The sequence below is a fragment of the Belonocnema kinseyi genome, chromosome 10, assembly GCF_010883055.1.
Source record: "Belonocnema kinseyi isolate 2016_QV_RU_SX_M_011 chromosome 10, B_treatae_v1, whole genome shotgun sequence".
Classification (NCBI taxonomy): domain Eukaryota; kingdom Metazoa; phylum Arthropoda; class Insecta; order Hymenoptera; family Cynipidae; genus Belonocnema; species Belonocnema kinseyi.
This window is the reverse complement of record NC_046666.1, coordinates 78,582,427-78,596,166: the sequence shown is the minus strand read 5'-3', so window position 1 is coordinate 78,596,166 and position 13,740 is coordinate 78,582,427. Positions and strand designations below refer to the sequence as shown.

Here is a 13,740-nt window from a genome sequence, read left to right as displayed (position 1 = left end):
TTTTATATAGTTACGGTAGATTTTTAAAATTCAAATCTAACAAGTACCTTAATATTCTGATAACTCTAACTGTTATGGAGCTATTTATAAAAAGAGATTTTAAAAAATTTTAAATATGGATTTATTGAAATCGCTACACTTGCTAAAGTATTTTATGCTTTTAAATAAGTTTCGCGTAGTTTCCTTTGTCTTTTCATGCAGGGTATATTCCCAGGAAATGTTGACGGTGGTCGACATGCTAAAAAATAAGTAATTGAAGTTATTATTTCCAAATAGGCAGCAGTTTAGAATAATATTCTGCGTAATACACAAGGGCTCCGATGGAAGGAGGACCGATTTACCAGATCCTAGAACTGCAGACTCAGGCAGTTTCTGAAGGGCCCCAGTGCGCGAGTATTCAGTCGAATACAATTGGCATTTTAATTAGAAACGGTTCAGGTGGCCCTGACTGTTTCCGTTTAGTGGGCCCCGATTCACAAGCAAGGCCAGTGCAAGCAACCCCCGAAGCTTCTGTTATATCGGAGCTCTGGTGTAAGTCAGTTCTACATTTAATTTATATTTTTTATATTGTAATGCTGGAAAAAGGGCATTGAAGTTATCATTTTCGAATAGGCTACGAATTAGTATGATCAGTATTTACACTGAGAAAAATGTTTGTTTAAATTGAACAAATTATTTCTTAGATATATATGGGATGAAACAAATGTTTTTATGATTCAAATAAATTTTTTGTTTGTCCTTATTTATTTGGTTTAAATACATTTTGGTTAGGTTAAATCAATCCTTTTTACATTCTCATCATTTATGATTGACAAAGTATGAGAATTGTCGAAAATTTTACATTACAATTTTTCAACGGATCTCCACGTTTCGCGACCCCCTGAATCCGAAAATCAAGTTCTTTACGATGGCATCTGTCTGTCCGTCCGGCCGTCCGTCCGTAAACACGATAACTCTCGAAAAAATGAACGGATCAAATCGATCTTTAGCACACTTTTTTTAGGTCCTAAAAGAAAGGACGAGTTCGTTAACCAGCCATTTTTAATAAAAATTCAAAAAGTGCGCGCATTTTGAAAATTCTTAAAACCACTTTTTTCTGAATTTGAAAGTTATATGTACTGATATTTATAATATTAAAAAGAACAAACAATTTATCCTTATAGTTTTTTTCCAAAAAAAGAAAATTCTTAGAGTTATAGCATTTTCAAACATTTTTCAATTAAACGAAAATCGAAATTTTAAGTCAAAAAACGTACGATATGAAAAAAAGTCAAGAAAAGAAAAATATTTCTTTTTAAAAGCCCTAAAAGATTAGTATAACAAATTTTTGTATTTTCTTGAAAAATCGAAAATTCAAATTTCGATTGCACAAAAAATAATGAAAAATCAAAAATTCCATTTTGTGGTCAAACTATGTAGGTCACGAAAAAAGATAAATTGACAAAAAATGTTATCCCAAAAAAGATCTACAAATTCGTGAAGAGTCACTTCTTGATAGGACGCGTACTTTTTGTTTTATTCGTGAAAAATAACATTGAAAATAATAAAATAAAAATGTGTGGAAAGCCGACGAAAGTTACGAACGCGAAGCGCGAGATTCAACCGTCGTTCAAGGGGAGTGAATTTTTTTTTTTCACACTTAACCTCAAAATTGAGCATTCTTTATAAAAATAATAAAAATAATCATTATATGTAAAAGTAAAAGACACTTATTCGATTGGAATGTTTAATTGCGTTTAATTTATAATTGTTCCTCTCTTTTCTGAATTCAAAAATCATAAATTAAATGCATAAATAAAATGCTAATCCTAAAACAACGAAAGAAGACCAATGCCATCAAATTAATCATTGTATTTTTTGTTAGAATTAAATTAATAAATTCTTTAATAAAATCCAACTTTTTGTTTAAATCAAATAAATTGTACGAACAATTAATTTTTATCCATCAGCAAGGTAAATATTTTCCATTTCTTAATATTAAATAAACATTTTCTTGAGTAAGCTAAACAATTTCAAACAAAAATTTTTTCGGAGTGTACAGAGAAATTTTGACACTATTTTGGAAAATAAATCAGTTTTATAATTAGACTTTTATAAACTCGTACACTCACTTGTTCTCAATATGTTATAAAGTTCTGTACAAATTTATCTTGAAAGTTTCTCCTATCTTACTTTATTTTCGAGGTTTTTACGAAAAAATGTGCATAAAATCCTGGGAAGGATTTTTTTAAACAATTCAATTATACATTTTGTTGAAAAACCGAAACTGACTGTTAATTATATTCCTCTTTCTTTTTTGGTGATACCATTAAATTATATTGTTGAGAAAAAATCAATCTTAATGGATTTTATCAATATTTTCGCAAAAATCTCGAAATTATAACGCGAGATAAAAAAAGTGTCGAAAGACATTTCTCCGAGCATTTTTTCTAGAACTTCTTTGGAGAAACAATTTTATTTCTTGACCTTTTTTCATATCTTGTTTTATTTTGTGTCTTTTGTTTTTCAGCTGAAAATATTCTCTTTTCTCTTCAAGGGACGGGCACAGACAGGGTCTGGTACAAAAATCAAGAGAAAAAGAGGTGAAATTTTGTATAAAATAACATCGAGTATTTTCAAAAATATCGCCCCCATTTTGTGACATTTACACTTTTCAAACTTTTCCAGCTAATTTCGAAAGAGGCTGAGAATTTATATCAGAATCGGAAAAAGAATATAAATACCTGTATATTATATATTAAAAATTATCACACTTTTATCAAAAAGTAGGATCATGTTTTTGAAATGTGTTCTTATAATTATTACATTTTCATCAGAGAAATAATAATTGAAAGATAATATGAAATAATTGACAGATTGAATTGGCCTTTTGTATACTATTCAAGTGTCCTAAACTAATGGTCAAGTTCGCTAGACACTTTTTTCAAAATTCAAAAATTCTCTGTACAGTTATTCGTAGTACTGAAATAGACAAATAATTTATACACATGACAAATAACGCACGATATGAAAAAAGTCAAAAGAAGAAAAATATTGCTTTTTGAAATTCCTACAATATTATCAGAAACAAGTTCTGAATTTTCTCAAAAACTAGAAAATTCAAATTTTGATGGAAAAGAAAGTCATGAAAAATCAAAAATTCCATTTTGCGATATAACTATGCAAGATGCGGAAAAATATGAAAATCAAGAAATTGTGCACCCAAAGAAAATCTACAAATTTTTTATCAATCAATTATTTATAGGGCGCGAAATTTTTTTTTAGTAAAAAACCTTAAAAATAAAAAAATAAAATGTTTGGACGAACGACACTAGTAACGAAAAAAAATGAACAAAATCTGTTTAGCCAAAAAGTAGCTGCATATTTATTCTTCAATACTTTTTTAATATGATGCATAGTTTTTTAAGGTAAAAAATAACATGAAAAATTAAATTTTTGGAAAAACGGCACAATGTGCGAAAATAAATTAATTGACCAAAGTTGTTCTCCTAAAAAGGACCCAGAAATACTTTATTTCTAATTTTTAGAAAGGACGAGTTGATTTTCTTCTAACCGTAAAAAATAAGATTAAAAATAAAAAAATGTCATTTTGGAAAGCGACAAAAAAGACGAAACAAAATGAAAAGACGAAAGTTAATCAACCAAAAAAGGTCAACACATTTTATATAAGTGATGGGTATAAAATTTTTTTTAAAATTACAAAACTTTGGAAAAACGATACAAATACAATAAGATTTTATTGTATAATGATTTAAAGCTAAATCAATCCTTTCTTCGTTCGACAATACCGTCAGATATAAGGAAGAATGTATGATTTAGTATTCAATAATATTTTATTTAACAAAAATCTTCGCTTAAATTATATCTACAAAATTTGCCCAGCAGAACAACTTTACGCTATAGGATGCGTATTTTTAGTTTAAATAGTAAAAAATACAATGGAAAATAAATTAATTAAATGGATGGAAAAAATATACTAATGGTTCATTACCGATGCATATTATGAATGGAAAATAAAATTTGCACATATTATTTTGTAATATCGGAAAAAACATTATACTGCGCTTATTCAGATGCACGAGGTACAGAAATAAATATAATATAATTTTGTTATAATAGTGTTGAACATAACGTAGCACGAGATGCCTGATGAGAATGTGGCCGTTTAAGCCGAAGGAACTTAAAAAGAAGGAGAATTCGTAATCACAAAATCACAGTTGTCGTTATTTGACATTTAATTTTAAAAAGTATGTGCATAAAAATGTGGAAGAAATACGAGGTAAATACATTATCGAGCGCGAAACGCCAGAGAAACATATTACTGAGGATATGTGTCGTATTATTTCCTTTGATAACTTTCTTACTCTGATTTCTTACTTACTCTTCAATCTCTCCATCTATCTTTCAGTCATTACTAAATAGATTACCAAGATATACTATGTACTTATCAACTTGTTCCATTGCCCCATTTTTCAGGAAAATATTGTATATTGTGTTCTTACCATTTCCTTCCTACACAATAATTTTTGTTTTATTTACATTACTTTTCAGTCCCATGTTCTTCATACTTGTTATCAGTTTGTTCAACATTCTTCGCAAGTCTTCGATTGACTCTGCCATAACAACTTTATCATCTGCCAGTTTCGCGAGATTTACACCTTTTTCGTCGAAGAGGTCCATTTTTAAGACACTTACTATCTGCATTTATTGTTTTTATTGCTTGAATATTCCTTTGAAAATCAATGCTTTAATTAAAATAATGGTTTAATTCCAATATAACAACAAACCCAAGAACAAAACATTGTGAAATTTACGTTTAAAAAAATTTAATTGTACTTCAGAATTTAAAAAAAAAATCCAAAAGTATTGAGAATATGAAGCATTTCAAGTTGAAAGCTAACAGTTTGAAATCGTTCGCAATTCAACAAATGTTGAAATGGAATTTCCGAATTACATATCTATAATTTTAAATGATGTATTTTATCTTTATATTTTACGTAATACTGAAGCAATAAAACTTCAATGAATTCAAAATCAGAAACGCTTGAAAATTAAATTGTATTTTAATTGAGGTCAAGTTCACAAATTACTAGATTTAGACGACTTGTGAATTAAGCGTAATTAAAAATTAGAATCTCTTAAAAATGAATTATGAGATTAATTATTAAAATAAATAAATAAAATTTCATGAATGGGTTGTAATAATAATCGTATTGAAGAATTCGAAGTGCTTTTTGATCATACTTTTGGAACTATGTTCCTCGCGCTTGTTTAACAATAATCTATTCTCCTTTAGTTATATAAATATCAGTTACTTTCGAAGGAACAAATGATAATTTAAAAATGTATATATATCTTAATAAACAGAGCATCCTAAAATCTAATTCTATATGAGTAAAAATTTATTAGAAACCCGAAGCATCCGCGTCAATTCTAAGCTTCAAATGAAGCCACCCTTCGGTTTCGCGAAACCGGTACAATATAATTGCGTACCTAAGGTACCTACTCGCGGGTAGGTTGTTTAGTTTGGTATATATGCAGTATGTATGGGGCCCAACTGTCCCAACGTACCACTTACGACTTACACCGTCGATCCAGCCCGAAACGAAAGCGGCAATAAAATACAAAAGTAGGAAGCTTCGCTTTCGGCGGTTGCCGACCCGCCACTATATTCCGTTGCCAAAAAGGCGTCGGGATTGGTCGCTGTAGTCCTGTGAGGCCTTCTCCTACCGATCAGCAACGTTCGGGCCCCTCGGGCCGTACGAAGGCGCACGAACTCGGGCAGGTAAGCAGCTGCTGATGCTCGGTATCCGCAGGGGCAGCCGCATGTTTAAATTAGTCCCGGCACAACTGTCGTGCGCGCAACATGTATGAATCAGCTATGAGAAACGAGCCTTCACCAAAGGACGATCTCGAAGACGAAAAACGCTGATGAAAAGAATTTATTTTTCTACTTTTACTTCGATAAGATTCTTGAAAATTATTGTTCTTTCATCAAATCACATTCAATATTCGTCGTAAGTGTTCTAGTGTCCAAAGTTATAAGATTTAAGTTTAGCGCGAAACTCAAAATTCGGTGGAGACTTTTCTATTCTGGATTCTGTTATTAATTTATTATTAACTAAGTTATTAAAGAAGTTACAATTAAATAATTTATTGTTAAATATCTATGAAAAACCTAATTTGAAACAAATCAAAATATTGGAAGAAAAGTGAATCAGTGAAATCAAATGAAAGTGTAAAAACAACAAAATGTTGCTCTGCAAGGTAGTTTTGTTGTTTTGTACCCACTGGATAGTCGGTGGGGACCTTCTTGATCTTTATGTGGAGCACATGGACGAGACGATGAAGACCCTTGAGTATAAAACAAGCCACCCCAAAGACCTAAGAAACAGGTCAAGAAATAAGAGAAGTGCCATCGAGGGGCCTTTCTTCAGAATTGGAAACTACAGAAGACAGCGTCTTGACGTGGACGAAAATTGGAGCAGGATAAGAAAAGCTAAGGCGAAGAACCAAAGAAAACCCCTCAAGGGTGATGGTCTCGAATTTCCCAACAAGCAGGAAATGAATCCAGGCCAAGACCAGCATGAATTTTTGAATAAGATTGAAAATGAGCCTAAGATAGGAATGCCTATGATCAATGGAAAAGACCAACTTGCTCTTTTTCAGACTGAAGAGATTTTACTCAAAGAAAAATTTGCTACAAAACCTTTTTCTCATAAAGAGCGTGAGGAACTTGATGAACAATCCCAATTCGAAATTATTGGCTCTTACCCAAATGAGAGGGAGGTTCCTCCTTTGAAGAAAAGTCCTAAATTTTGGAATAGGGTGCCGAAAAAATATTTACCAGCTGCTAAATATTTAAAGGCTGACTTTAAGAATGAAAAGAAAAATGAGCGTCGGGTTTTTGAGGAAAGTGTCAGAGAAAAAAGAAGTTTAATTTCAGAAAATAGTGTTAAGGATGTTGAATTCAGTAGAATTGAGGTTCTGGATAATGATGGAGATGTAGTGCTTGAGTGGGATCCTTCTGACGAGGAGATTATCACTTTTAAGGTCACTGCAAAAACTTTAGGATATGTTGGAATCGGATTCAATGAGAAGAGCCATATGAAAGGAGCTGATCTGATTTTGGCATGGGTGAATGATCACACGCGACAAGTCAATTTATTGGTAAGCATCTTTAATATTTGTTTTATATAATTATTTACTAATTTATGTAAAGATACCAGCCCAGCTGTTATGTCATTTACCGCGTGGGAGAAAAATGGGAGAAGGATCAATTGCTCTGTAGAGTAGACTGTCGTAGAGCGCAGTATGTATAACCTGGGTATATACATCCTGCGTCGGCAGGATGCTTTAAATCGTTCAGGAGCCCCTCAGGCTTTAAAGTCCGGGAACCAAACATCTGTAAAGACTTGGCCTCATTTTATGTGTTTGTTTTCCAGTTTTATTTATTTTGTTAGCATGCTTATTCTTATATTTGGTTGTTTTTAATGTTGTTACACTATTTTGTTACAAATCAAATGACGCGATTAAGTGTAAATTGAAGGCTACTTGTTAGCAGTTTTACATTATTATAAAATAAAAGCTTGGTTGTATTTGAGTTTAATACACGCTATATTGTGAGAACCATTTATCAAAAGAAAAGCCACTGAAGATATTAAGATTGGTACAATTGACATTGCTACTTATTTGAGAGATAGATTGTGGGAACGATTTAGAAATAATGAAGCTATCGGAAGTGACTAAATGATGATTTGAGTTGCCTTTTATTTATTCACTTCATTCTATTCATATTGAATTAGAAATTTAAATCAACCTAAATTAAGATGGCAACCTTTTTAAGTAAACAAAATTGTTTTGACAAGTTGTTTGTTTTGATGCTTTGGAATAATGCATAATTATTCTGAATTATTTATCAAGATTACTATAACTAAGCAATTTTTATTATATATTATCAAATGTTATTATTTATAATAATAAAAATAAATTCTAACAAAAAGTTTCGAATATTTTTGATAAAAATTCCTTTTACATTTGATAAGTAAAAATATTGTACCCCGAAAGATTAATTAATCGATAGATAGATCGACTAATGATCGGAAATCGATCCATGATCAACGGAAAGCTCGAAGAACAAGATCAGCATTATCAGGTTGGAGGACATCTTTTTTGGTTGTAAGAGAAACCATGCTAGACCAGTTTTGTACAACTTTTTATACATGTGTATCAATTACCTTATAATTTGACGACTGTCGATGCTAGTTAGCGATCGAGTGATCAAGATCAATCTGATCTTTAATTCATTAGATTTAGAAGAACGAGATAATCATTGAAATAAGTTAAGAAGGGCATGTAATCTCTTAATTAAATACATTATATTTAACGCTGAAGCAGAAAATCTTCTCTTAAGCTTTTTAACAATGTAGCAATTCACTTCCTGTGGTAATTATATTTGCATATTTATGAACAAAATATTTTTTCTACAAAAGAAAGAAATAAGGGTATCAAAATTCTCTATAACATGAGTCTCAGAGGAAGTCAGTTTGTGATATATTAAACAATATAATAACAGTAATTGTGCAACTTTTAATGTTTTCTTAACAATTACATAAAATAAAAAAATTATGCGCTTTTTTCATTTTCTTTAATTCATTTTACAGATAATTTCTGTCAAGACACATCAGCAAATCTAATATCGTCGAAAAATGTTTATTATTTCGGATATTATTTAAAAGTTACGGAAACATTGCAATTGAAATTCATAGCGAATTAAAAACAATAGCTATATCGCTTAAACTGAGAAAGCAAAATTAAGAAGACGAATTAAAATAGAAAAAACAAGATAAAATTAAAATCAAAAAGGAATCAAACCCAATAAAAAAAGAGAGATTGCAAAAACAGAAATTAAGGTTTGAAAAAGAAAGGAAAAAATTATAATTGTAAAAATTTAAATTAGATTAAAATCAAATTTAAAGTCTAATAGTCAAGTTAATGTGTAGAATTCGTGAAACTAAAACCAAGAATCCAATGAACACATTTGGACAACCACCCTAAAATGTTCCTCTTGTAATTTACAGAACTGAAAAAAATCTGGGGAAGTAAAATTGAAATTTGTTTATTTCGTGATATATTATTATAATTAAAAATTTTTTAAAATAAATGTTTCAAGCCGCTTATTGATATGTGTCGTTTATAATTTACGTTAATAAAATGCTCAAATATTCTAATTTAGTTGTATGCCTAAACTCAAAATATGCTTTTTCAGAGTTTTAGGACTTCATTACATTAAATGAATATCTATCAGTTATCGTTTTAAAAATTAATGTGTAACGACTTTATTATTTAAATGTTTTGGTGTTTGTTAGCTATCGTTTCCCATGCGCCTTTTTCGCACGCTACAACCCCTATTAATCCCTATTAATCAATGTCTTATAAACCTAAGAAATAAATAATAATTGTAAAATGATTAATGGCACTCACGATTGTGATTACCTGTCAAACCTACTATTATTTTTATGTTTTTATGATTAAGTTTTGTATAACATACCAGTACAGAGCCAAAAAGTGGTATTAGACCCCTTTTTCCTATTATTCTTTCACAAACTTAAAAAGAAGCAGCCTTTAAAAGTTGTTTATTTTCTGAAGCTGAAAGAAAGTGTGACAGATTTAATAATAATTTCTGTGAAGGGCACCTTCAAAAGTCATTTTATTGTTCATATAAAAAAAAGTGAACAAATTTGTTTATACAAAATGTATTTGGGTACCAATGTAGTGATAGAAATTACTATCCTATGAGGCTCTCCTATAGGATGCTCTAGACTTTCTAGAGTTCTGAAGCCCTTGCTAGAAGTTCTGAAGAACTTCGTGAAAGGCCCTAGAATCCTAGATAGAGGACCTCGTAAGAGTATGGAAGACCCTAATAGAAGTCTCTGGAGGTGCTCGCGGAAGACTCTGGAAGATCTCGTGAGAGAATCTCTAAAATCTAGACTCTAAATGCCTTCTTCAAGGTCTGAACGATTTCCTTGAAGGTTCTAGACTCTAGAGGCCAACCCTTGCTGGGCCAGGGCAGAGTTCCGAATTCCGCAAACAGTGATGGCGGTGCCGGCATCTATTTCTAATACACAAGACTTTCAATTGTAGCAATTTCGATTGGGGCGTTCCAAGAATAACACCTTAGCGGAGGCTGCGGATGAGATGAGCCGCGGGGGATGTGACGTGGTCACTATGCATGACAAAACAGTAGCATAGCTGTAAAGCGCAGTGCCACAACGGCTTTGGTGTTTACGTTTCGGTGGATTTCAATTCAAGCCAAGGTCAGAATCAAACCTGTGCTACAATTGAAAGTTTAGTGTATATATAATATAGAGCCCGCAGTGATTACCACCATACTCGATAGAAGTTTTTACCACGGTTGCTTTATAAGTCGACTGTATGTTCTTGACGTTACAGTAACTAACACAAAAACATAATGAAATAATTACAACTGATTACTGACTAATTTCCATTCATTGTCAGTGATAGAAGCGAATTGGAGAACAATCGAAATGTTTTAAAAAGTTCACTACGCCGGATGGTCGCATGCGGTCTGAGAAAGGAATCGCGAAACGGCTTCATCGTCGTCGAATGCACGGGCACCAATTAACGAAGCTCATTAATACAATCGATCTGCCGATCTCGCTGGACCGTTGCGTTCGGTTAAGCAGTGCAACCGGTCCTCCCTTGATTTCGACTGGAAGACGCTAAGCGAAAGTACGATTACCGCGGTCAGGTTCACCTTTTGTTTTGTACTTTCTTTGGATCGCACTGGCAATCTCATTCTCCTTCACGTTCTCCGCCTCATCCTCGTCCAACTTCTCTCTTTCTTCCGACCGCCTTCTTAATCTTCCTTTAATTCCTTGGCTTTTCGTTCTTTAGCTCTTTTTACCCCGTTTCTTTCGTCCGTCTTTTTACTTCGCTCCTTTCTTCTTACATGTCTTTTTTTCCTTTTTTTGTCTTATTTTTTTCTTCGACTCCATGCCTAGCGAACTGTTCAATACAGACAGGTTAGAGGGGATCTCTTGGATCGAAATTCGAATGATCCTTCGCTCACGAAATCTCTCTAATGGTACCCGATCGAAACACCTTTTTTACGAAGTCATCTTGGTGTATCATTTTCCAGCTGTGCTCTGAATCGAGAAATTAAAAGTCAACCTTTCACGAGTCAGACCTTTTACTTTACCCGGAAGCGTTTTCAAATTTGGACGTAAGGATACGCGAAAAATTATGCTTCCAATGCAGGATTTTCTGTAAATAAAATCTAATTTGAAGAGAGAAATTTACTTTTGTCATAAACTTTATCATCTTTTATGAGCTGAGACAAATGTAACGTAGCTCTGGACTATCAGATCACCTACTTTCTTCTGGTAAACAATTGATTAGAGTTAAATATTATAGTCTATTAGGCTATTTCACATTTCATTAATAAGTTACCAGAAGAATTGAGGTGAATTGAAGTATAGTAGAATTATACGTATGAGGTTTTCCAATTATTTATAAACTTGAAATTAGTTTTAAAATGAAACACTTGTTACATTTTTAGCAACAATGTGTGTTTTAAATTATATCAATCATGATAATGAATTGTGGTTCAAATTCCATCTTACCATATCAAGAAGACAAGAAGATAATGCAATTTCAAGAAATTTTACCAATGTTTTATCAATTAAAGAATTTGCAGAGATATCGTTGAATCAAGAAAAACACTTTTTATTAAAAACGTTTTTCACAGATTGAAAAAAGGTTTCTTTTTAGCTATTAGACTGCGGAATATAATTTTGCAAATAAAAACAATCGTAAAAGCGCGAAAATTTTAAAACTTTTGAACCGTTCAACCTTAGAAGCATTGAATTATACTTTATTAAAATTGGACGTTAGAATGGCTATATCATATCAATTTAAAAATACGCCATATTCATACTATCCAGGGTTCAAACCATGGAATATACGGCAATTTTTCTTCTCTCAGAGTGTGAAGTGGTATAAAAATGTTCTCATTTTGCTCTGATACATTAAAAAAAATTATGCAAAACCGTATCATTTGTTCATGTAGTGAATCATGATATACTCCCGTTTTGTGTTGGCGGAAGTACAAAAATAATTTTTTTATTGAAGATCAAAATAAAATCTAATTTTTCATGAATAATTTTATGTAACATGAGCATGCAAAAGGTTCACAACTAGAAATTGGATTTCCAGATGCACCTCACTTTTCGGATTTTTAAATACAAATCTGTCTTGCTTCTTCAAGCGGTCAAAAGAAATTTTTCATCAAATGGTTCGATTGTCGTCCTAGGCGTTCAATCAACCCAACAACGTTAATTATTGTTCCTTTGCAAGAAAATCAGCTAGGCTATTACAAACTTCGCCAACTTATGCGAAAAAAATATGCGAACCTTTTTTCTCTTTAGTTCGACTACTGCTAAAATAGACCCCAAATATGCGATTTTGTTCAAAATTAAATTTTGCCATACTGCGCAGGGAGTGTCTCGAAAATTTTTAATTGGAATTTGGGCCCGTGGAAGAGAAGCTGAAGAGGAAGAATGGCAAGGAACGAGAAGCGAGTGGAAGGTCAACCCAAGGGAGGAACCTGCTTCGACCAGGTTCTCCGAATTCCTAATCCTAATTAAATTTATTTCCATTACGGCTGCAGTCTCGCGGGTATCGAGATACCCGACTACTCCTTCGACAAGAGAGACCTCTTTTCTCTTTCTTCCGACTCTCTCTTTTCTTCTTCTTTCGAAAATGCACTTGTGGTGTCACTAAGGTGTTTCGCAAAACTTACAAGCATAGTACTTGAAATTTACTGTCGCTTTTCGGTTCATAAACTTTCTGTTTTATTATTTTATTTTTATTATTGCTGAATCGGTATCGGCTTTCTCAGATTGGAATGCTACTGGGACTCAGAAAGATACTTTAAAAACTGTAATCAAGTCACAACTAATATTGCAAATCCTTAATTTTTTTTGTAGCAAAAATTAATAAATTTGACCAAATTCAAAGCAAATTCAGGGTAACTCAGTGAAGTGTAGTTTAACCTTGAAATGCAATACTTTTGTATTTTATTTTCTGTAAAATTTCCTTTTTAGTTGTTTATACTCGTAGTAGCAAATTGAGTTGAGATTTTGATTGTGATTAATATTTTTTATAATATTCGTATAATACAAAAAAAAGACTTTCGATGTTCTCATAAGATCTTGGTGCCTTTGGTATCTGAAATACCATTCAAAAAACAAGAAAGGATTATACGGCTGGAAGAGAAGGAAAGGATAAAATTAACGAACGTCGTCTCACCGACGAGATAAAGTCATGATAAATTTACATCTGGCCCAGCAGAGGAGGTCCGCCTTTCTTCGGGCGATCGATCTACTCTGACATTTCGCCTTGACGAATTGCAAAAAAAACGTTAAATGTAGCTAATGATATCACTTTGACATCTGAAAGCAGAGGTCGAAGAACTGCTTAAAGAATTTCATTGTTTTGGATTCTGGTATGAAAATATAGTTTAATATGTAAATTATAATAGTGGCTAAGAATAATATATTCGTGGGAATAAAGAAGAATATCTGATATGAGTATTTTATTATTTATTTCATCTAAAATGTTTGGAAAAAAAGAAATCAAGTTTGAAGACAATTTGATAAAAGAGGATACCGAAGAAACAAGAAGTTAAGAATTCTTAAAGACGCTTCTGTTTTACTG

At 32.0% G+C, this 13,740-nt stretch overlaps 1 protein-coding gene across 1 annotated transcript in view; it reads left to right on the top strand.

The window, feature by feature from the left end:
• The first annotated feature begins 5,858 nt into the window (after positions 1 to 5,858).
• LOC117182006 (MOXD1 homolog 1) overlaps positions 5,859 to 13,740 on the top strand; it is a 37,392-nt gene continuing 29,510 nt past the window's right edge. The window contains exon 1 of the mRNA XM_033375024.1: positions 5,859 to 7,170. Coding sequence (XP_033230915.1) covers positions 6,253 to 7,170 — 918 coding nt within the window. The 5' untranslated portion in view covers positions 5,859 to 6,252. The remainder of the gene's footprint in view (positions 7,171 to 13,740) is intronic.